Here is a 21,897-nt window from a genome sequence, read left to right as displayed (position 1 = left end):
CATGTTCCTTGTGAGGTGTGCTCACTTGTGTTGCCAACTTATAACGACTAAATCTGTACCGCTATACAAGCTGCACACTGACTTCTCTTACATGTATCAAAGTTTCCTTTCCATAGTCTTGTCAATGCTGAAGTTTGTGAAATATTGTTTCCTTTTTTTTTTTCTTTTGCATATCTTTCTTCATTTGTCTTTGCGGTGCACCTTCAGGCCTCGTCTCATTCTAGTATTCCGTCTCTATCTTGTATCTCCCCCTCCCCCCTCTCCTCACCCAATTAGGCCTAATGGAACTGCGGTCTAATGACAAGGCCCCTTGGGAACAAACACATTTAGACTCGCCTCCAGCCGCCACTACACGCACACACACACACACACACACACACACACACACACACACACACACACGCGTTCTCGTATTTGTTGCCTTTATGGGACCTCCGAAAAATGCCTACCTATTAAGGACCACCCTTTCTCGATGTACAAAGAGTTGTATTTACAACATTGATAATATATTGTATATATATACTATGCAAATATAAAAAAAGTTTGTTGTGAAAAATTTGTAGGAATTTCACAAGAAAAAGGTCACAATTTCACAAGAAAAACTTTTTTGCAGTATTATAATAAAAGTCGTAATTTTACTCAACGCAAATCAAAATACTACAAGAAAAACTGAACATTTGTGCAATATTATGATACAAGTTGGAATTTTACCCAACAGTCCCAATTTTACAAGAAAAACTTAAAATTTTGGGCAATTTTATGAAATCGACAAAATTCACAATTTTAAAAAGAAAACTTTAAAATGTTGGAAATACTATAATAATAATCGTAAATTTACTTGGCAAAATGATGACAAAAGTCTTCATTTTACTCAAAAAATGTCACTATTTTACAAGAACAACAAAATAATTGTCAATATTGTGATAAAAGTCAGAATTTTATACGACAAATGTCACCATTTTTGCATTAAAAAGTAATACTTTTACATTAAAAAAGAAATGATTTTACGAGAAAATATTGCAATGTTACAGAAACAGAAAGAATATGAGAAATTGTTCCCAAATTTTATTAGAAAAAAGTTGACACATTGACTGCTTTTAGTTTCTATATACATATCTATTTTTATTTTTATTATTAATTTTGGCCAAAGGGGGCGCATTTCAATTTCCTACACACACTTGTTATTTCATATGTTGACCAGAGAGGGGAGCACTTAAATTGTTTACACACACTGATTTCATATGTTGGCCAGAGGGGGAGCACTTTTAAAACCGACAAAATCCCTCCTTTTTCGGACCACTCTAATGTTTATAGATTTCACCACCAGGGGGTGCAAATGAGACATGCTCTATTAGATTCAATGGTTTTCCTTATTGGGACCATAATTTATGTCCTAACTTGTTCACCGGTCCTCATATGGAAGGTACTTTTCCTTGTTGCTGTCTCAAGAAGGGTAGAAATACAAGAACACACACACACACACACACAAACACACGCACGCACACACACACACACACACACACACTTCTGCTCTCCATTTTCAAAAGCAGTTGATGAGAAAAATGATAGAGAAAATATTTTTCAAACAAACACATTAATTTCTGCAACCTTTACCTTCGCAAGTGTGAAAGTAATCCCAAATGTACCCATAATCAAGGTGCAATCATAATAATTAGCACATGATTGAGATCACCTTTAATACGTTTCCTTTTTTCTATTTTTTTAAAGCCTGAATTGTGTTGCCGACTCATTTCACGTGAGGCGATGGCACCACAGGTGTTTTGCCCCGTCATTACCGCCGTTGTCTTTCTCGCCGTCTCACCTGTCATTCACCACGTCTACAGCTGAACTAAACGGCAGTCTTGATGACACATTAGCCTGCTGTCGAGTTGTTACTCACGAATCACAGCACGCCGCTGAAAAACACAAACATCGGTTTGACAACAGCGGTGCTCCACGCTAATGATCTCACACGCACACACACACACACACACACACACACACACACACACACACACACACACACACACACACACACACACACACACACACACACTCACACACTCACACACACACTCACACACATTCTTGTATGTGTTACCTTCTTGGGACCTCCGAAAAATGCCTACCTCTTTAGGACCCCCCTTTCTAGATATATAAGAATGTGTATTTACCACAATAATAATATATACATACTATGCAAACATAAAAAAAGGTACGTTTTTATTGTATTTATTTTTTTAATTTTGTGTTCGTAATTAGTTTTTAATCTTCATTATTTACTTTGTTTTTACAGTATGTCTCTATATACATTTTTTTTTCCTTTTTTTAATACATTTTGGCCAAAGGGGGCGCATTTTAATTTTTTACACACACTTGTTATTTCATATGTTGACCAGAGGGGGAGCACTTTTAAAACCGACACATAGTCAATGTGAAAAATCTCTCCTTTTAGGAACCACCCTAATTTTGATAGCTTTCACCACCAAGGGTGCAAATGAGATCTCTATTTTTTGTTTTTTGTATTGTGCTTAAGGCCGATGAAAAACGAGTCACGCGCTTCGGGCAACCCAGCTGTAGAAGCTAACTGTTAATGGCCACTATAGTCTTACTACCGTAGTGTATTTGTTCATCCAATGGTCACATATGGCACGCGGGTTATGTCAGCACCGGAAGTTGTAAAATCAGCTGTTCACCTGGCGGGTTTTTTCGGGGATGAACAGGGAAGTCCTTCTTTAGCTGTCATCTTGTTTTATCATATATTGCTGCCTTTGCACATGTCAATGTTTACTTTTGTATGCACATTAAATCAACAAAAAATTGTGACTTTGGAGCAATGTTCACAGACTCTAGTATTTTGCTCTCTATTAGATGCAATGGTTTTCCGTATTGGGACCATTTCAGTCCTAACTTGTTATCCGGTCCTCTTATGGAAGGTACTTGTTCTTATTGATGTCTCAAGAAGGGTAGAAATACAACAACAACAAACACACACACACACACACACACACACACACACACGTACCAGTCACTTATGTGGGGTTTAAACATTTTCTTCATAACTTTATTTGACCTTAGGCCAGGCCTGGGCAATTATTTTGACTCGGGGGGCCAAATCTAGAAAAAAAAAGTGTCTGGGGGCCGGTATATCTATTTTTAGGAACACTAATACAAAACCTCACAATAATGTCTGATCGAATGCTAAAAAAGACAGACCGCCTTAAAAAACAGAATGGAATTTTACATTTTTTTTACTGAATGAGACACCCAGAATGTACATAAAAATAAAGAATGTGAGATATGCAATATTAACTAAAAACGATAAAACACTGAATATTGACAACAAATGAACGTCACACCCCTTCTCGATTCACGTATTTTACAATGAAACGAAACGCAACAAAAATGCAACAAACAACAAAATATGAACGCAAAGGGTAAAAAAAAAAATCCACTTACTTTCTGATGTATCACTAAGCTTCAGAACTTTGTTGTAAAAATCTCCTTCTGCGTCTGTCCCTGACACCCACATTTTTAGGCTCGCTCTGGAAACACTCTGTGGAAACACTCCCCACCCACACTGCTTGGTGCCTCGTCTGAGGTGCTGTGACTCAGATGACCGTAGTAATTAGTACATCATGCAAAAGCGCAGATTCCAACCATTGAAATACTTTCTGTAGTTCAAGACTTACAGTAATTTGAAAACATCACTGCACATCATAATGGCAGCTACAGTTTCGATCTTAAATATCTAAAAAAAATATTTGGGAATGTCCGGCGGTCCAGATTGAAAAGCTTAATTTGCCCAGGTCTCCCTTAGGCTACCGTATTTCCTTGAATTAGCGCCGGGGCGGTTATTAATTTAAAACCTCTTCTCACTCCGGCGCTTACCAAAGGCATGCGGTAAATTTAGGCCTGCGCTTATAAATTTGAGTGTGATGTAAGGATACCATCATGAAAAGCACATTTAATAAAAAAATGTTATTATGGTCTTACCTTTACTTATAAATGAAGTCCATGCGCAGCTCCTTCTGAACAAAAGCATCGATAACTTGTTTATAGAAGTCTTCCTTATCTTTCTTCAGTTTTAAAAGTCTCTGTGTCTCGATGGAGATCTTCCTTTAATTATGACCTCCTGCTTCGATTGAAAGTCCAGTTTAGAAAACTGTTTTATTTTAGATATGTAATCCTCCATGTTAAAAGTGCAAGCGAGAGGAAAAAATAAACGATCGCTGCTAACTGTTGCTGTTTGTTGTCACTTCTTCTGCAGCCGAGTAGTCGCAAGAAGGATCACTAGCGCCCTCTACCAGCAGGAGGCGGGAGTCATTTAATGACTCATATTTGACACACGCAGCTACGGTATATTAATAAAACATAGCTACTTACTGTTCTTTTTAGCATATTCAATAGCTTGGACCTTAAATCCTACTGAATAGCTCTTTATCTTCTTCCCTTTATGCGATTTTAAATTATTGAAATCAGCCTCCTCCATTTTGAAAATGATGACAGGTGAAGTGTCACTCGTGACGTGACGAGTTTGCAGTGACGTGCGGTCACTGGAGGCAGGTGAGGCTCTGCCTCACCTGCCATCATGGAAAGAAAGAAAATGTAAAAAGAAAAAAAATGTATTAAATTGTTATATGTATTCAGTGATTATACTATAAAGTTATTTTCCATTTAACTTCACCAGTTTTAGATAATTTTTATTCAAAATCGCTGAATTTTCACATTTGCCGTTCAAATACTGAGAAGAGACGGTGCGGTGAACAGCAGCCAGTTGAGGCACGTCACTCAGTGCCTCAACATGGATTGCGCAATGACTCGGCTAACTGCTGGCCTGCTGTGCAGTGAGACCGTATTGCTATATGAATTATATTATACATTTCCATAGTTTAGTTAGCTGAGGTATATAATGTACAGTGTATTTTGTCAACAACTGTATGTGTGTAACGTATTTCTTGTGCTGAGCAATCATAAAACTGCTGCGAAGACACAATGGCTGATGCTCGCAGTAATCCCGCCTCCTGGTGCCGGTTAATGCACCCCCTGACGGGAGCGCCACACCAACCAAAGCCACACCCAAACCCTCCACGTGCAAGACCGAATCCACCCAAAAAAACTTAACAAGAAGCCAAAAAGTGCAAAAACAACAATGCTCGCGCCGGAGGAGCCGTACGTGAACGACTGCAGGGACACAACATTAGGTGCACCTGCAGACTGCAGCACGGATTTCATATTTCATTCATTCACAACTCCTCCAACACGAACACCACTGTTCCTGCACTTATAAGTAAAGGTAAGACCAAAATAACCTTTTTTTAATGAAATGTGCTTTTTTGTGTGCTACAGTTTGTATGTGTAAAGTTAAAGTCAAGTTTAAGTACCAATGCTTGTCACACACACACTAGGTGTGGTGAAATTTGTCCTCTGCATTTGACCCATCCCTTGTTCACCCCCTGGGAGGTGAGGGGAGCAGTGGGCAGCAGCAGCGCGGCGCCCGGGAATCATTTTTGGTGATTTAACCCCCAATTCCAACCCTTAATGCTGAGTGCCAAGCAGGGAAGAATGCTGGTATGAGCTTTTAAACATAACCCGTTAACTGCTGCCAATCAAATGGTGAATAAGATACTCTTTAGGGTTCATATGTTTGTAAATCTGACTGTGATGAAGTCAGTGCCTCACCAGTCATGAACCTCACCGCACGTCACTGCGAGTTTGACCCGGCGGAAATTCTAGGCGTATGCTAATTATTTTGCGAAACGAGTTTGACCCGGCGGTAATTCTAGGCAGGCGCATACTCTATACCTGGCAGCAATTCAAGGAAATACGGTATGTCTAAACTAAGCCGGATAACCCCTTAAACGAATAACTATTGAGCCTAAGCATCGTGTCGGAGACACGAAACCATCCTTTAAGGTAACCATCCTTGGATCATTTTATACACGGGTAAGTGCGCCGTGTATTTCTTGAATCTCCGGCTCTTAGCTTTGTATGGACTCATTGATCGTTTACAAACTGAGTTCGGAGAGGAAGTGACGCCAGAAAGACCGCGCCCCACACAGGAAGTGACGTCAGAAAGAACGTGCCACAGCCAGCTTCATAACAACCATAGCTAACCACTGAAAAGATGGAGGCGAATCATCCAGACATGACCGTGTTTCTCCTTCTTCTACATATACAGACACTTGTGGAAATCACACATGAATACCTTAAGCTAAGGAAACGCGCGATTGCAGCTATTTTGGATACAACACATCTCAGATGGCAAGAGAACTTTCGAATGTCCGGGTCAGCTGTGATTCTACCGTATTTTTCAAACTATAAGTCGACGTTTTTTTCATAGTTTGGCCGTGGGTGCGACGTATACTCCGGAGCGACTTATGTGTGAAATTATTAACACATTATTGTAAAATATCAAATAATATTATTTATCTCATTCATGTGAGCGACGAAGAAAATGTCCGCAATCATCAGTACACACGTCTGCAATCGTCACTCACGCTACTGCCGGAGCTATTAAAATGAATCACATAAACAATCGCGGTAACTTATAAAAACTGAGAAGGACTGAACTAAAATGGCACCGAAAAGGAAATCATATACTGCAGATTACAAGCTGGACGTAGTGAAATGTGCTGCAGAGAACAGCAATCGAGCAGCAGAAAGAAAGGACGCTAGCGGGGCGCATACCAGAGGCGACACCGAGGAAAAAGATTTCATGGGATTTAGCGATCGGGAGTGACAGATTGTTTGGTAAACGTATAGCATGTTCTATATGTTATAGTTATTTGAATGACTCTTACCATAACATGTTACGTTAACATACCAGGCACGTTCTTGGTTATTTATGCCTCATATAACGTACACTTATTCAGCCTGTTGTTCACTATTCTTTATTTATTTTAAATTGCCTTTCATATGTCTATTCTTGGTGTTGGATTTTATCAAATAAATGTCCCCAAAAAATGCGACTTATATAAAAAAATGTTCCTTCTTTATTGTGCATTTTCGGCATGTGCGACTTATACTCCGGAGCGACTTATAGTCCGAAAAATACGGTACTTACCGAAAAACCCTGTCCATTTGTCGAAGGAGAGACAACGAGAATGCGGGCTCCCGTGGATGTGATTAAAAAAAAAGATTACGTGTGCTTTGTATTACCTGACTGTCGAGTCAAGACTACGGAAAACATCGAATGCATTTAGACTGGCAAAGCAGACTGTATCAGTTATTGTCCGCCATGTGTGTCATGGACTCAACATCTAGGTCCAGAGTATATAAAGTCACCAAAAAGGAATGGACAATGAAGGTGAAAGCAAAAGAGTGAGGAGTGTCCTGACCAGATATCTAGATCCTGTTGCGTTTTGGACCAGTTGTTCCTCCCAGGGAATTCAAGTCACAAGTCGCTCCCAAGCTCTTTACGACACTTAAAGCTGAGTAGAAAAACTACCAGAGACAGAATAGGTATTTTGTAATATATTTGCAAAGCTTTGCATATACAATGAGACCAGTCCAGCATAGAACATTCAATCGCGCCGCCAAGATGGTCTGCCCCCCCCGACAAAACCCTCTGCCCTCTTAAGTCTCTCTTCCTCCCACCCTGGCAGTCATGTCTCTCCAGCCAAAACACATGCCCATTATCTCTCTCTCTCTAACATTCCTCACTCAAGGTTAAGCACACAGTTTTGCAGACAACCAAAAGACCACAATTGGAAGAAAAACACTAGCTGTTTTGTAATATGATTATGAAATAAAAAGAAGTAGCACTTAAATTCGGATATATGTAAATATCTGCCTCCGACAATCCCTAGATTGATTGATGTAAAATATTCTTTATCACATCGTTTACTTTCACATTTCCAATAAAGATTTGATTAATTTATGATGGCTCAGGTGTGATTCACTACAATAGGGCCCCACAGCACACTGGATTCCAGTTAATTGAAACATTGGATATTATTCAGATAAGTTCAATTTAATTTAAGAACTTGGACACAAAGCAGCACCGGCGGACGGAGGGGTGGAGGGGGTCTTAAACGACCATTGTAGCATGTGTGGACAAAGATAAGGTCAGGTGGGATTTACCCTGGATAACGGCTTAGTGTAGAAGGGGCCTTAGGCATTGTGTCCTCACATTGTCAGAAAAAACAACACATGTCTGGTGCTGGTATCTCATCAGTTGGTTTCACCTCTTTCCCCCCGTCAGTCAATCCAACCCGCTGTCATCAGACCTCACTAATCACGTCTCAACGTGTCATCACTGCGGGACAGCGCTCGCCCAGGGGATGAGGTCATCATTTTACTTGACAGTCAATCTAATTAAGCTTTAATCACAGGCGTCTTTTGTTTTCGGGTAGGTAGTGGAGTCGTTGCATCTGTTTCTGATATTCTGGCTTTGTCAGAGCGGAGTGGTTCTTTCTCATTGTTATCTCCCACTGTTGCCTCTCAAGTGTTTGTCTGATGTCTACCGCCTCCTCCAGAGAAGCTGTTATCTCCTGCCACCTCTGAACCGCCATGACTCTATTTCTGTTCCGCGCTCGCGCATCTCACAACGGGCGGGTGTTGCTGTTAGATGCCTCCACCAACAGGTTATGTTTGTCTGTGAACAAGACATCTCAGAGAGGCAGTGGGCCGAACTGGGAAAAACTAAAAGACCGATTGAATCGCATTGAGGCAAAATTGAGTGTGCTACCGGGCTGCGACCAGCAGAGGCGCTGTTGGTTAATCCTCAACTAGTTTGGTGCCCCCCGTGAGTTATACCACAAATACTATTAAATATCTTTATTGTTAACATTTCATAATCTTAACAAAAGGTCAATGACTCATGGCACAGGTGTCAAACTCAATTCCTGGGGGCCAGACCTGGCCCACCATATCATTTTGTTTGGCCCTCGAAAGCCTGGAAATAATATGCGACATTAAAGTACTTCATATTTTCTTATTAAATGTATTAATGCCTCAACGCAATCGCATATTTTTTAAACATAAATATTCTCTTTGGCAGCTTAGTCACGGAATACCATGCTAATTTACGCTCTTGGGTCAGACACTTATTTCGATTTGATGTTTAATTTTTAATTGTATTAATTGTTTTCTTTTTTAATGGTACTTTAATTATTATCAATAGTTTATTGTTTTTACTTAAATAGTTTTGTCATCCTATTTTAGTCAATTATTAGTAATATATTTTCAGTTTTAATGAGTGTTGTAATTATACAATACACTTATTTAATTATAATTTTCACATTTTAACTTGATATTTTGTTGATACGGTACATTCATGTTTGTTTACAACACCTAGCATGGCTGTACAAGCCAATTCTTGAGTGACGGTCCCTGTTGCACTTGGGATTTACTCTGTAAATCCCACCTAACCTTATTTTTATGGTCGTTTAAGACCCCCTCACCCCCATAGTTATCCCTCGACGGCCAGGTAATACAAAGCACACGCTACCTTTGTTATCACATCCACGGGAGCCCGCATTCTCGTTGTCTCTCCTTCGACAAATGGACAAGGTTTTTCGGTAAGTAGAATCACAGCTGACCTGGACATTCGAAAGTTCTCTTGCCGTCTGAGAAGTGTTGTATCCGGAATAGCTGCAATCGCTTCGCATGTGTGATTTCTACAAGCGTCTATACATGTAGAAGAATGAGAAACACGGGCATGTCTGGATGACTCGCCTCCATATTTCTAGTGGTGAGCTCCGAGTTACGAAACCGCTTTATTATTAACCTTTCTGACGTCACTTCCTGTGTGGGACGCGGTCTTTCTGGCGTCACTTCCTCTCCAAAACGATCAATGAGTCCGTACAAAGCTAAGAGCCGGAGATTCAAGAAATACACGGCGCACTTACCCGTGTAAAAAAATTGTCTGAGGAGGGGGACCTTAAACGCTGGTTTAGTGTGGCTGAAACAGGGCTTAGGCTAAATAATTATTCGTTTAAGGGGTTATCCGGCTTAGTATAAACATGGCCTTAGTGCAAACATGTGGAGAGACCTGCTGTGCCATGGTAGTTGCAGTATGTATCCTGTCTCTCTTCCCCTCTGCGAGCTGGCCTCTCCTCAAATCAGCCTCTGCAATACCCCGTCTAACCGTTTGACGCCAGACATTTCGGTTCTCCGCCTGTATCTCCCAGGCATAAATATTATAATGTAACAAATATATGATCTTACATTCAAACATTGTTTTTGTTAAACTAGAAATAAACACTTTTTTATCTGCTTGATTTATGATTTCAAAGCAAGTTATTCATCAAATTGTCAAATCTAATAAATAGATTTTGCAGCGACTTTATGAAATTTACTGTGGTTTTACAGCATTTTACTGTACAACAGTACCACTGTTTTTTGACCATAAAATGCTGGCAACTGAGCTGGCAGTTTTTTTAACAGTAAAAAACGGTGGTACTTTTTGCTATTCACAATAGTACACGGTAAAATCTACAGTTGTTGTTTTTCTGGTCAAATCCGGCAGCTAATTTGCCAGAACGTTATATTTACAGTAAAAAAAAAAACACTATAAAATTCTATCAACTGAGCTGCCGGATTTCTTCCGTGAAAAACTGTGGTACTGTTTTTCCATTTACAGTAAAATGCTGAAAAAACACTGTCAATTTTACGGTAAAATATTTGCGTCTGACCTGAATGTATTTTTTTACTATAAAATCTACTCAGTTTTTTTTTACATTATTGTACATTAAAAAAAAAAAATCATCAAATGCATAGACAATTGTGTAACAATATCATTCACTGTTAGAAGTGACCCTCTGAGGGCAAACATAACTGCGATATGGCCCTCAATTAAAAGGAGTTTGACACCCCTGACTTATGGGGAATCAGTTGCTAAGTCCTGCCCGTGCCCCTGCAAAAACACGGTGGTTGATGTTTCAGCCTTCTAAAGCTGCAGACCAAACAAAGGTGGTGGTTATTTAGCAAAACACCGTAAAGTTGCAATGTTGTTTTGTCGAGTGCATTGAGCTGTTTGAGAAATTTCAAGTCAACCCAACTTGGGGGAAATTAAATAAACACAATTTTGTTTAAATAATTCTTTAACAAACACATAAATCTGTCATTAAATGTCACCAATTAATTTAATGTAAACGTGTATTTAATTATTGAAACATTTATTAATTATTTTAATATTTAAATAATAAATTAATCATGTGATTAAGTAATTTAATGATTTAAGTATTTCATTAATTATTTCATGGTTTAACTATTTCACGATTAATTTTTTTCATGATTTAAGTATTTCAAATTAATTATGTCACAATGTAATTAGTTATTTTTTTAGATAATTAATAATTATAAATATAATTATAATTAATTTATTTCTGCAACAATCGGTACCAAATTATTTAGATAAAAAATATATCTTTATATAATTACCTAAAAGTGTCCTTAATTAGAATGTAAATAAATATATATAAATGTGACAAACGGCTTTAAATAATTATTTTAACAAATACATAAATCTGTCATTAAGTATGTCACCAATTAATTTAATGTAAACATGTATTTAATTATTGAAACATTTAATACTTATTTTAATATTTAAAAAATACATTAATCATTTAATTAATAAGTCGTTTAATTATTTCAGTATTTCATGAATTATTTCATGATTTAACTATTTCACGATTAATTATTTCATTACTTAAGTATTTCAAATAAATTATGTCACAGTATAATTAGTTATTTTTTTTATGATTCAATAAATATTCAAAAGTTAATGTACCACTGATAGTCACACACACACTGTGGTGACATTACATTCTGCATTTGACCCATCCCCTTGTTCCACCCCATGGGAGGTGAGAGGAGCAGTGAGCAGCAGCGGTGGCCGTGCTCGGGAATCATTTGGTGATTCTTTTATTCATTTATTTCATGAACCTGTGTGACTCTGCAACAATTGGGACCAAATTAATTAGATGAAAAATATGTCTTTATATAATTATTTAAAAGTGTCCTTAATTAGAATGTAAATAAATACATATAGACGTGACAAACGGCATTGGCCAAAAGTAGGACCCCAGAGCTGAGAAGGACTGGTGTAAAGCACGTCACCACTGGACTCTAGAGCAATGGAGACGCGTTCTCTGGAGTAATGACTCACACGTTTTCATCTGGCAATCTGATGGACGAGTATGGGTTTGGAGGTTGCCAGGAGAACGTTACATTTCGGGCTGCATTGTGTCGATTGTGAAATTTGGTGGAAGACGAATTACGGTGTGGGGTTGTTTTTCAGGAGTTGGGCTTGCCCCCTTAGTTCCAGTGAAAGAAACTTTGAATGTTCCAGGATACCAAAACGTTTTGGACAATTCCATTCTCCCAACCGTGTGGGAACAGTTTGGAGCGGGCCCCTTCCTCTTCCAACATGACCGTGCACCAGTGTACAAAGCAAGGTCCATAAAGACATGGATAACAGAGTCTGGTGTGGATGAACTTGACTGGCCTGCACAGAGTCCTGACCTGAACCCGATAGAACACCTTTGGGATGAATTAGAACGGAGACTTAGAGCCAGGACTTCTCGCGTGTGACCTCACCAATGCGCTTTTGGAAGAATGGTCGAGAATTCCTATAAACACACTCCGCAACCTTGTGGACAGCCTTCCCGGAAGAGTTGAAGCTGAAATAGCTGCAAAAGGTGGACTGAGATCATATTGAACACTATGGGTTAGGAATGCGATGGCACTTCAAGTTCATATGTGAGTCAAGGCAGGTGGCCATATATTTTTGGCAATATACATAGAGCCATCTGAAGAAAACAGGGGATTAAACAGAATAACAACCAGTCAGTTGTTCATATTCGAGAGTAATGCATCAAAGTTGACATTTTGTGTAAATCCATACTACTTCCTGTTAGGAAATACTGCAGCAACTCAAATGTGCGCCTTGATTATTGACTCCATGGGAACAATATACCTGTAGTGGAAGATAATTGCAGACAATGACGTCCGAGCAGCGAATTAAGTTGTCATTGATTGCGATGCAGCGGGTCTATCATAAGCTATTGTTAAACAAGCTGCTTTCTCATTAGGCCTTTTATAGTTTGTTGTACTGTTTTATGGATCATAAGTCATAATCAAAATCATTAATGATGTGGATTTGTGATGACAACTTACACTACCTTCAATAACCCTTCCTTCACTTTTTAATTGAAACTTTGAGTGTCTCATTGGTATCAACAATGCATTTAATTATATTTTCATGTTGTCTTTTAAAAAAAAAATCAATCCAAGAGGATAAATAAATGACTTGACTTTTACCATCCATCAATTTGTCTGCAGGTATGCGTATCCTGGTCAACCTGCTGCTGGACACTCTGCCCATGCTGGGCAACGTTCTCCTGCTCTGCTTCTTCGTCTTCTTCATCTTCGGCATTATCGGCGTGCAGCTGTGGGCGGGGCTACTGAGAAACCGCTGTTACCTGGAGGAGAACTTCACCCTGTAAGTTCAAAAAGGACATTTGGTAACACTTTAGTGTGGGCAACATATTCACCATTAATTAGTTGCTTATTAAAGTAACAAAGGCCTAATTTAGAGTTATGTGGACTATAGGGGAACATATAAGGGTTAGGGTTACTAATAAGCAATAATTTCGAGGTTATTGAGGGAAGACTCTTAGTTAATGGCTTACTGGTTGTACAAACCCTGTTTCCATGTGAGTTGGGAAATTGTGTTAGATGTAAATAAAAACGGAATACAATGATTTGCAAATCCTTTTCAACCCATATTCAATTGAATGCACTACAAAGACAAGATATTTGATGTTCAAACTCATAAACTTTTTTTTTTTTTTTGCAAATAATAATTAATTTAGAATTTCATGGCTGCAACACGTGCCAAAGTAGTTGGGAAAGGGCATGTTCACCACTGTGTTACATGGCCTTTCCTTTTAACAACACTCGGTAAACGTTTGGGAACTGAGGAGACACATTTTTTAAGCTTCTCAGGTGGAATTCTTTCCCATTCTTGCTTGATGTACAGCTTAAGTTGTTCAACAGTCCGGGGGTCTCCGTTGTGGTATTTTAGGCTTCATAATGCGCCACACATTTTCAATGGGAGACAGATCGGGACTGCAGGCAGGCCAGTCTAGTACCTGCACTCTTTTACTATGAAGCCACGTTGATGTAACACGAAGCTTGGCATTGTATTGCTGAAATAAGCAGGGGCGTCCATGGTAACGTTGCTTGGATGGCAACATATGTTGCTCCAAAACCTGTATGTACCTTTCAGCACTAATGGCGCCTTCACAGATGTGTAAGTTACCCATGTTTTGGGCACTAATACACCCCCATACCATCACAGATGCTGGCATTTCAACTTTGCGCCTATAACAATCCGGATGGTTCTTTTCCTCTTTGGTCCGGAGGACACGACGTCCACAGTTTCCAAAAACAATTTAAAATGTGGACTCGTCAGACCACAGAATGCTTTTCCACTTTGTATCAGTCCATCTTAGATGAGCTCAGGCCCAGCGAAGCCGACGGCGTTTCTGGGTGTTGTTGATAAACGGTTTTAGCCTTTCATAGGAGAGTTTTAACTTGCACTTACAGATGTAGCGACCAACTGTAGTTACTGACAGTGGGTTTCTGAAGTGTTCCTGAGCCCCATGTGGTGATATCCTTTACACACTGATGTCGCTTGTTGATGCAGTACAGCCTGAGGGCTCGAAGGTCACGGGCTTAGCTGCTTACGTGCAGTGATTTCTCCAGATTCTCTGAAACCTTTGATGATATTACGGACCATAGATGGTAAAATCCCTAAATTCCTTGCAATAGCTGGTTGAGAAAGGTTTTTCTTAAACTGCTCAACAATTTGCTCACGCATTTGTTGACAAAGTGGTGACCCTCGCCCCATCCTTGTTTGTGAATGACTGAGCATTTCATGGAATCTACTTGTATACCCAATCATGGCACCCACCTGTTCCCAATTTGCCTGTTCACCTGTGGGATGTTCCAAATAAGTGTTTGATGAGCATTCCTCAACTTTTTCAGTATTTATTGCCACCTTTCCCAACTTCTTTGTCACGTGTTGCTGGCATCAAATTCTAAAGTTAATGATTATTTGCAAAAAAAAAAAAATGTTTTTCAGTTTGAACATCAAATATGTTGTCTTTGTAGCATATTCAACTGAATATGGGTTGAAAATTATTTGCAAATTATTGTATTCCGTTTATATTTACGTCTAACACAATTTCCCAACTCATATGGAAACGGGGTTGTGTAATAAGGCCATGCAGAATAAAGCATTAATAAGTACTTAATAATGACTAATTAAGAGCCAATATGTTACTAATTTGCATGTTAATAAGCAACTAATTAATGGTGAATATGTGTTCCCCATACTAAAGTGTTACATTTTGCCAGAAAGTCATGGAGTTATTGTCCTCGTATTTTGTGTGTGTGTGTGTGTGTGTGTGTGTGTGTGTGTGTGTGTGTGTGTGTGTGTGTGGTGTTTTGGACATGCTCGACACTTTCAATTAAGGAACATTGTTACAATCGCACAATTCAACATGTCTGAAAAGAAGTAGGAAGAAGCCGAGCAATTACTAATACATTGATGACTTCCTGTGTTTAAATGCGCAAATCACGTTGGGTGGGGAGAGGTTTTTTGAATAAGTGCATGTAAAATGTCACTTAATGACTGATAGGGCGCTTCGTACGAAATGTTGTCGCAAATGTATTCCTAGCCCCTTCCAGCACTGTCACTGATAAGATAATAATGGCTTATTTTCCCAAATAATATCATTCTCCCCTGTGGCACACAGTGTTAGTGCTAAGTTGGTAAAAAAAAAAAAAAGATGAAATCCTGGCTGGGGAGCTGCTCTTTTTTCTACTTCCTTTGTGTTTTCATTTCCTGCCACTTCAACGCCGGCCGGAGCGCTGCCTCCCACACCTGTCCCTGATTGGCAATCAAGGCACACCTGTGCCTAGTTCCCCTGGATCGGGCCGGTTCATTGTTTGTTGCTACTTAAACAAGTGTAGACCTTTTTTTGTGCACTTCCTATCTGCACTTGCTCTCATTGTATACATGTTTACCCGCGTTGTGCCTGCCGTCTCTGCATCCTGGGGTCACACGTTAAGCTTTGTTTTGCGCCAACCTGACAGTTTGATTACAAAAAATGCATAACATTGTATAAAGTTGAGTTTTATGTAGAAAGAAAAATTGTTCCATATAAACAAAAAAGTGTGAACACATTTTGTAACGTGGTGAGGCCGCATTGACAAATTGGGCCCTGCTTAAATGTCATTGTTTTCTAACTGGGAGAGAAAAGAATGGAGGATGTACACCAACAGATAATTAGCTCATGCAGTGATAAAAGAAAAGAAGCATGCAAAAAATTAATTAGTAGTGTTGAATATATACAAAACCCAAAACCAATGAAGTTGGTAGCTTGTGTAAATCGTAAATAAAAACAGAATACAATTAATTGTTAATCCTTTTCAACTTATATTCAATTGAATAGACTGCAAAGACAAGATACTTAATGTTCGAACTGGAAAACTTTTTTTTTTCTTTGCCAAATAATCATTAACTTAAAATTTATAGGCAACACATTGAAAAAAAGTTGGCACAGGGGCATTTTTACCACTGTGTTACATGGCCTTTCCTTTTAACAACACTTAGTAAACGTTTGGGAACTGAGGAGACCAATTTTTGAAGCTTTTCAGGTGCCATTCTTTCCCATTCTTGCTTGATGTACAGCTTAAGTTGTTCAACACTCTGTTGTGGTATTTTACGCTTCATAACGCGCCACACATTTTCAATGTGAGACAGGTCTGGACTACAGGCAGGCCAGTCTAGTACCCGCACTCTTTTACTATGAAGCCACGCTATTGTAACACATGCAAATTGTGGCTTGGCATTGTCTTGCTGAAATAAGCAGGGGCGTCCATGTTGCTTGGATGGCAACATATGTTGCTCCAAAACCTGTATGTACCTCTCAGCATTAATGGTGCCTTCACAGATGTGTAAGTTACCCATGCCTCGGGCACTAATACACATATGTTTGGCTATTTTTATGCATTCAAAATCGTAAATAAATTGCTAGCAATGGAGTCAACAGATCGAGGGTCCTCTATTGTGTCCATTATACCCTATCTAAAAACATCCAGAAACCGCCAACAATACTCCATTTACAAGTCGTGACCTGAATATTAACCATATGAGTGATTTTGTTATTATAAGCGCCAACTCAGACGGCCTATTTTAGCGCCGCATTGATATTGTTGACACACTAAGTCAGCGGCTGCTTCTTCTTTGTCTCAAACTTGCTAAAAGCAAATTCTAGATCATAATTCATGCGTCTCTAACACATGTGGCCATGGACCGAGAGGCTGGTCCAAATTGACATCCCCCAAAATCAGTGGTGGGTCGTACGTTTCTCACCTAGGCCTTCAGTGATATCTGACTTCAATAATTATCTCTTAAAGTATCATAATTTATTTCACCATATGACCACGGCTGGAGAAATACAACACAGAAACACACTTAAGCACTCCTGCGTATTGAAACACCTCAAGTGTGTAGTGTACAAAACATTTAAAAATCTATAAACCCATTTCAGCTATTGAAACATATCTTACATAGTACTATCAAAACCAAAACAATTGTAAAAACATATTAAACGTGAAAAAGTAAACAAAATATTTGAAATCACCCATCCGATGTCGTATAAGCCAGTGGTACTGTTCGTCGTCGGTTAATTTGAGTGGAAATGGCGGGCATTTCACCATTTCACCGCCGAGGTAGCTGAGCTAGCTCCTGGGGTCGGCTGACCTCGTCTCACAAGATGTAGTTTCTCTTTAAATATCCTTCTTGAAAATGGCCTTGCAAATATATACAGTACAGGCCAAAAGTTTGGACACACCTTCTCCTCATTCAATGCGTTTTCTTCATTTTCATGACTATTTGCATTGCAGATTGTCACTGAAGGCATCAAAACTATGAATGAACACATGTGGAGTTATGTGCTTAACAAAAAAAAAGGTGAAATAACTGAAAACACGTTTTATATTCTAGTTTCTCCAAAATAGCCACCCTTTGTTATGATTACTGCTTTGCACACTCTTGGCATTCTCTCCATGAGCTTCAAGAGGTAGTCACCTGAAATAGTTTTCACTTCACAGGTGTGCTTGAACCTCATCGAGAGAATGCCAAGAGTGTGTGCAAAGCAGTGGTCAGAGCAAAGGGCGGCTATTTTGAAGAAACTAGAATATAAAACATGTTTTCAGTTATTTACCTTTTTTTGTTAAGTCCATAACTCCACATGTGTTCATTCATAGTTTTGATGCCTTCACTGACAATCTACAATGTAAATAATCATGAAAATAAAGAAAACGCATTGAAGGAGAAGGTGTGTCCAAATTTTTTGGCCTGTACTGTATCTGCCACCTAGTCAACGTTTTGTTCTCCTTCTTTGTGGGTTAAAAAAGTGAGTACCTGTGATTTCCATTCTAACTCGGTATTGCTCAGATGCAACACTTCCCGCTTTCATACATTGCAGCTTGTGATTGGATACTCACTTGGGAGTGACAAGTGAGTATCCAATCACAGTCATGTTAACGTCAGGCTACCTAGCTGTCAGCAACTTGTGATTTGATTGGCTATCGCAACTGTCTATCAACTGTATGTGCGCTGTTAGTTTAAACTGCACAGACCGCAGCTATATTGATTCAGAAGGCCTCTAGCAGAAATCATCCAGCTCTGGCAACAAGCTAGATGAATTCTGATTGGATAAAAGCTCCGACGTGAAAACAAGCAACACTGGAGCCTAATGTGACATGAAGAGAATTTGATGACTACTTTTATATATTTATGGAAAGTAAATAAAAATAAAATGTACTTTTATTAATTGATGAACATTATTTGTGTTAGGCTAGCAAAGAAGGCCTTGCTGGCCCTGACAGCACACCACTGCCCGAAATGGTGACAAATATTCTCATTACTGCAACTTATTTTTAACTCTTTGTGAGGATTGTGATTGATTATACATCTAAAAAAAATTGTGAGCGTCCCGTCGGTCGGCATCCCAGCAAGTGTGGAAATTGTACATTAAGTGTTTGTTTTATTATGGTTTAATATAGTAAGTTTTGCACCTAGAAATGCTGCAAATGTTATAATGTTTCAAAAAAGCTGTATACGGGTAGCAGTTGGCTTTCTAAAACTTATTGCTCATCCTCTTTGTGTTCGGACTCAAAAATATAAGGTTCTAGATCATATCTTTTCCCAAAGTAATCATTGTAGGCACTCACAAAGTTTGCTTGATTAGCATTGTTGTTGATGGGGAAGGATTCTTTGGTTCCTAAAGCTACGTCACTGATCATGTGACTGGCTTGCTCATTAACTCTCAAAATGGCTCGTGAAATGAATCTCCATGAAATTGAGGCTATATTGATCATATCTATTTATTCGAAAACTTTGGAAGTCTTTTGGTGTCATAAATCAGATATATATGATAATCGCTTCAATATAGAGTCAACTTGTTTTTCCACTCGACTGGTCATTTAAGTACCGTATTTGTCGGACTATAAGGCGCACTTAAAATCCTTTCATTTTCTCAAAACTCGACAGTGCGCCTTATAACCCGGTGCGCCTAATGTACGGAATAATTCTGGTGTTGCTTACCGACCTCGAAGCAATTTTATTTGGTACATGGTGTAATAAGTGTGACCAGTAGATGACAGTCACACATAAGACATGCGTGTAGACTGCAATATGACGCCAGTAAACAACACTAAGACTTTAAATGTTCCTTTGAAAATATAGAACATTACACACGGCACTATAAAATTAGTCAAAATGTTTTAGTATGACTTTGAAGCCGCACCGCGTGATGAAATGGTGAAAAATATTCTCGTTGTCGCAACTTATTTTTAACCCTTTGTGAGGATTGTGATTGATTATTTATCTGAACTAAATTATGTGAGCGTCCCATCGGTCGGCATCCCAGCGAGAGTAGAAATTGTACATTGTTTGTTTTATCATGGTTTAGTTTGGTAAGTTTAGCACTTAGAAATGCTGCAAATGTTATAATGTTTCAAAAAAGCTGGATACAGGTAGCAGTTGGCTTTCAAAAACTTATTGCTCATCCTCTTTGTGTTCGGACTCAAAAATATAAGGTTCTAGATCATATATTTTCCCAAAGTAATCATTGTAGGCATTCACAAAGTTTGCTTGATTAGCATTGTTGTTGATGGGGAAGGATTCTTTGGTTCCTAAAGCTACGTCACTGATCGTGTGACTGGCTTGCTCATTAACTCTCAAAATGACTCGTGAAATCAATCTACGTGAAATTGAGGCTATTTTGATCATATCTATTTATTCGCAAACTTTGGAAGTCTTTTGGTGTCATAAATCAGATATATATGATAGTCGCTTCAATATAGAGTCAACTTGTTTTTCCACTCGACTGGTCATTTAAGTACCGTATTTTTCGGAATATAAGGCGCACTTAAAATCCTTTCATTTTCTCAAAACTCAACAGTGCGCCTTATAACCCGGTGCGCCTAATGTATGGAATAATTCTGGTGTTGCTTTCCGACCTCGAAGCAATTTTATTTGGTACATGGTGCAATAAGTGTGACCAGTAGATGGCAGTCACACATAAGAGATACGTGTAGACTGCAATATGACACCAGTAAACAACACCAAGACTTTAAATGTTCCATTGAAAATATAGAACATTACACACGGCACTATAAAATTAGTCAAAATGTTTTAGTATGACTTTGAAGCCGCACCGCGTGATGGATTGTCGGCTCATTACGGCTACTATAGACAGAGATACAAGTATGACTATGGTGTGTGTATAAGGACCGCAAAATGGCACCCATTAGCAGACATATTATCTGGTGTTTTGTTTCACAATATTATGCAAAACCAACTTTTGTTACCTTCTGGTACCTGCTGATGTGTATTTGAGATCTGCATAAGTCCTGAAAATTTGCGCACGTCCTTCACTGTAGTCCGTGCCGATACTGTAGTCGATAAGCTTCTTGTTTTTCACGATCTTCTTGTTATGGGACATTCATCCTCTGCTGTTGCCATTTTTTTAAATAAAGTAGCGTAAAGTTCTAACTTATATATGTCAGTAGACTCACTATGGAAGCACTAAAAACTAACAGTGTAGTGAGTTTACATAATTCACCCACGGAACTTTAGTTATTAAAGAGTTCCGGTCGGACGTCTTTTCACGGGACACATTTCCGGCGTTGTTGTTGCACTAGTGAGCCATGGATGAGGAGAAGCTGCTTCGTTATTGATTTAAGTAAAGTCTGAATGTCATTAAAACAATAAGCTCCATCTTTTGACACTTCTTCCACCCCCGTCCTTGCACGCTACACCACTACAACAATGATGACGGGGCGAAGACGCTGTCGAAGGTGAGCCAAGTAAATAAGACCGCCCACAAAACGGAGCATCCGGAAGCGACTGTAAGAAAGCGACTTGAAGATGGTCCGTAAAACATATTCTATGCAACATTTTGACCAAAGAATTACCATTACATGTTATGTAGACCACAAGGAAGTGTTTTAAATTTAGGAAAAAAATCATAATATTACCCCTTAAGTGCGCCTTTTGTATGAAAAAAGACCTGAAAAGACCCGCATGTGTGACTAAGTGTAGCAATTATCTGATGAGTGTTACCAGTAGTGTTGAACGAGAGGCGTAAGTCCAAGAGGGGCAAGGCTCGCTCGCAGGTCCGTGAGCAGACGTGAGGTCGAGGGTAGGAGAGAGGCGTCAAAGTCCGTGTCCAGGCGGAAGGTCGAGATCCAAGAGGCAGCCAGGGAAGCAGAGGGAATACGGGGATACGAGACACACAGCTCGTGACACGGGAACGGAGTACGCTGCTGGAAAGGCGACAAGGAGGACACGAGACAGATGAACAC

General features: G+C 39.2%; 1 protein-coding gene across 3 annotated transcripts in view; it reads left to right on the top strand.

Moving 5' to 3' along the window:
- Positions 1-21,897, top strand: part of cacna1ia (calcium voltage-gated channel subunit alpha1 Ia) — a 352,101-nt gene that overhangs the window by 73,111 nt on the left and 257,093 nt on the right. For all 3 annotated transcript variants that reach the window (XM_072915676.1, XM_061974102.2, XM_061974103.1), the window contains one exon: positions 13,291-13,450. In XM_072915676.1, coding sequence (XP_072771777.1) covers positions 13,291-13,450 — 160 coding nt within the window. The remainder of the gene's footprint in view (positions 1-13,290; positions 13,451-21,897) is intronic.

Source organism: Nerophis lumbriciformis, linkage group LG22, assembly GCF_033978685.3.
Source record: "Nerophis lumbriciformis linkage group LG22, RoL_Nlum_v2.1, whole genome shotgun sequence".
Classification (NCBI taxonomy): domain Eukaryota; kingdom Metazoa; phylum Chordata; class Actinopteri; order Syngnathiformes; family Syngnathidae; genus Nerophis; species Nerophis lumbriciformis.
The sequence above is the reverse complement of the archived record's forward strand: the minus strand, read 5'-3'. Positions and strand labels throughout refer to the sequence as shown.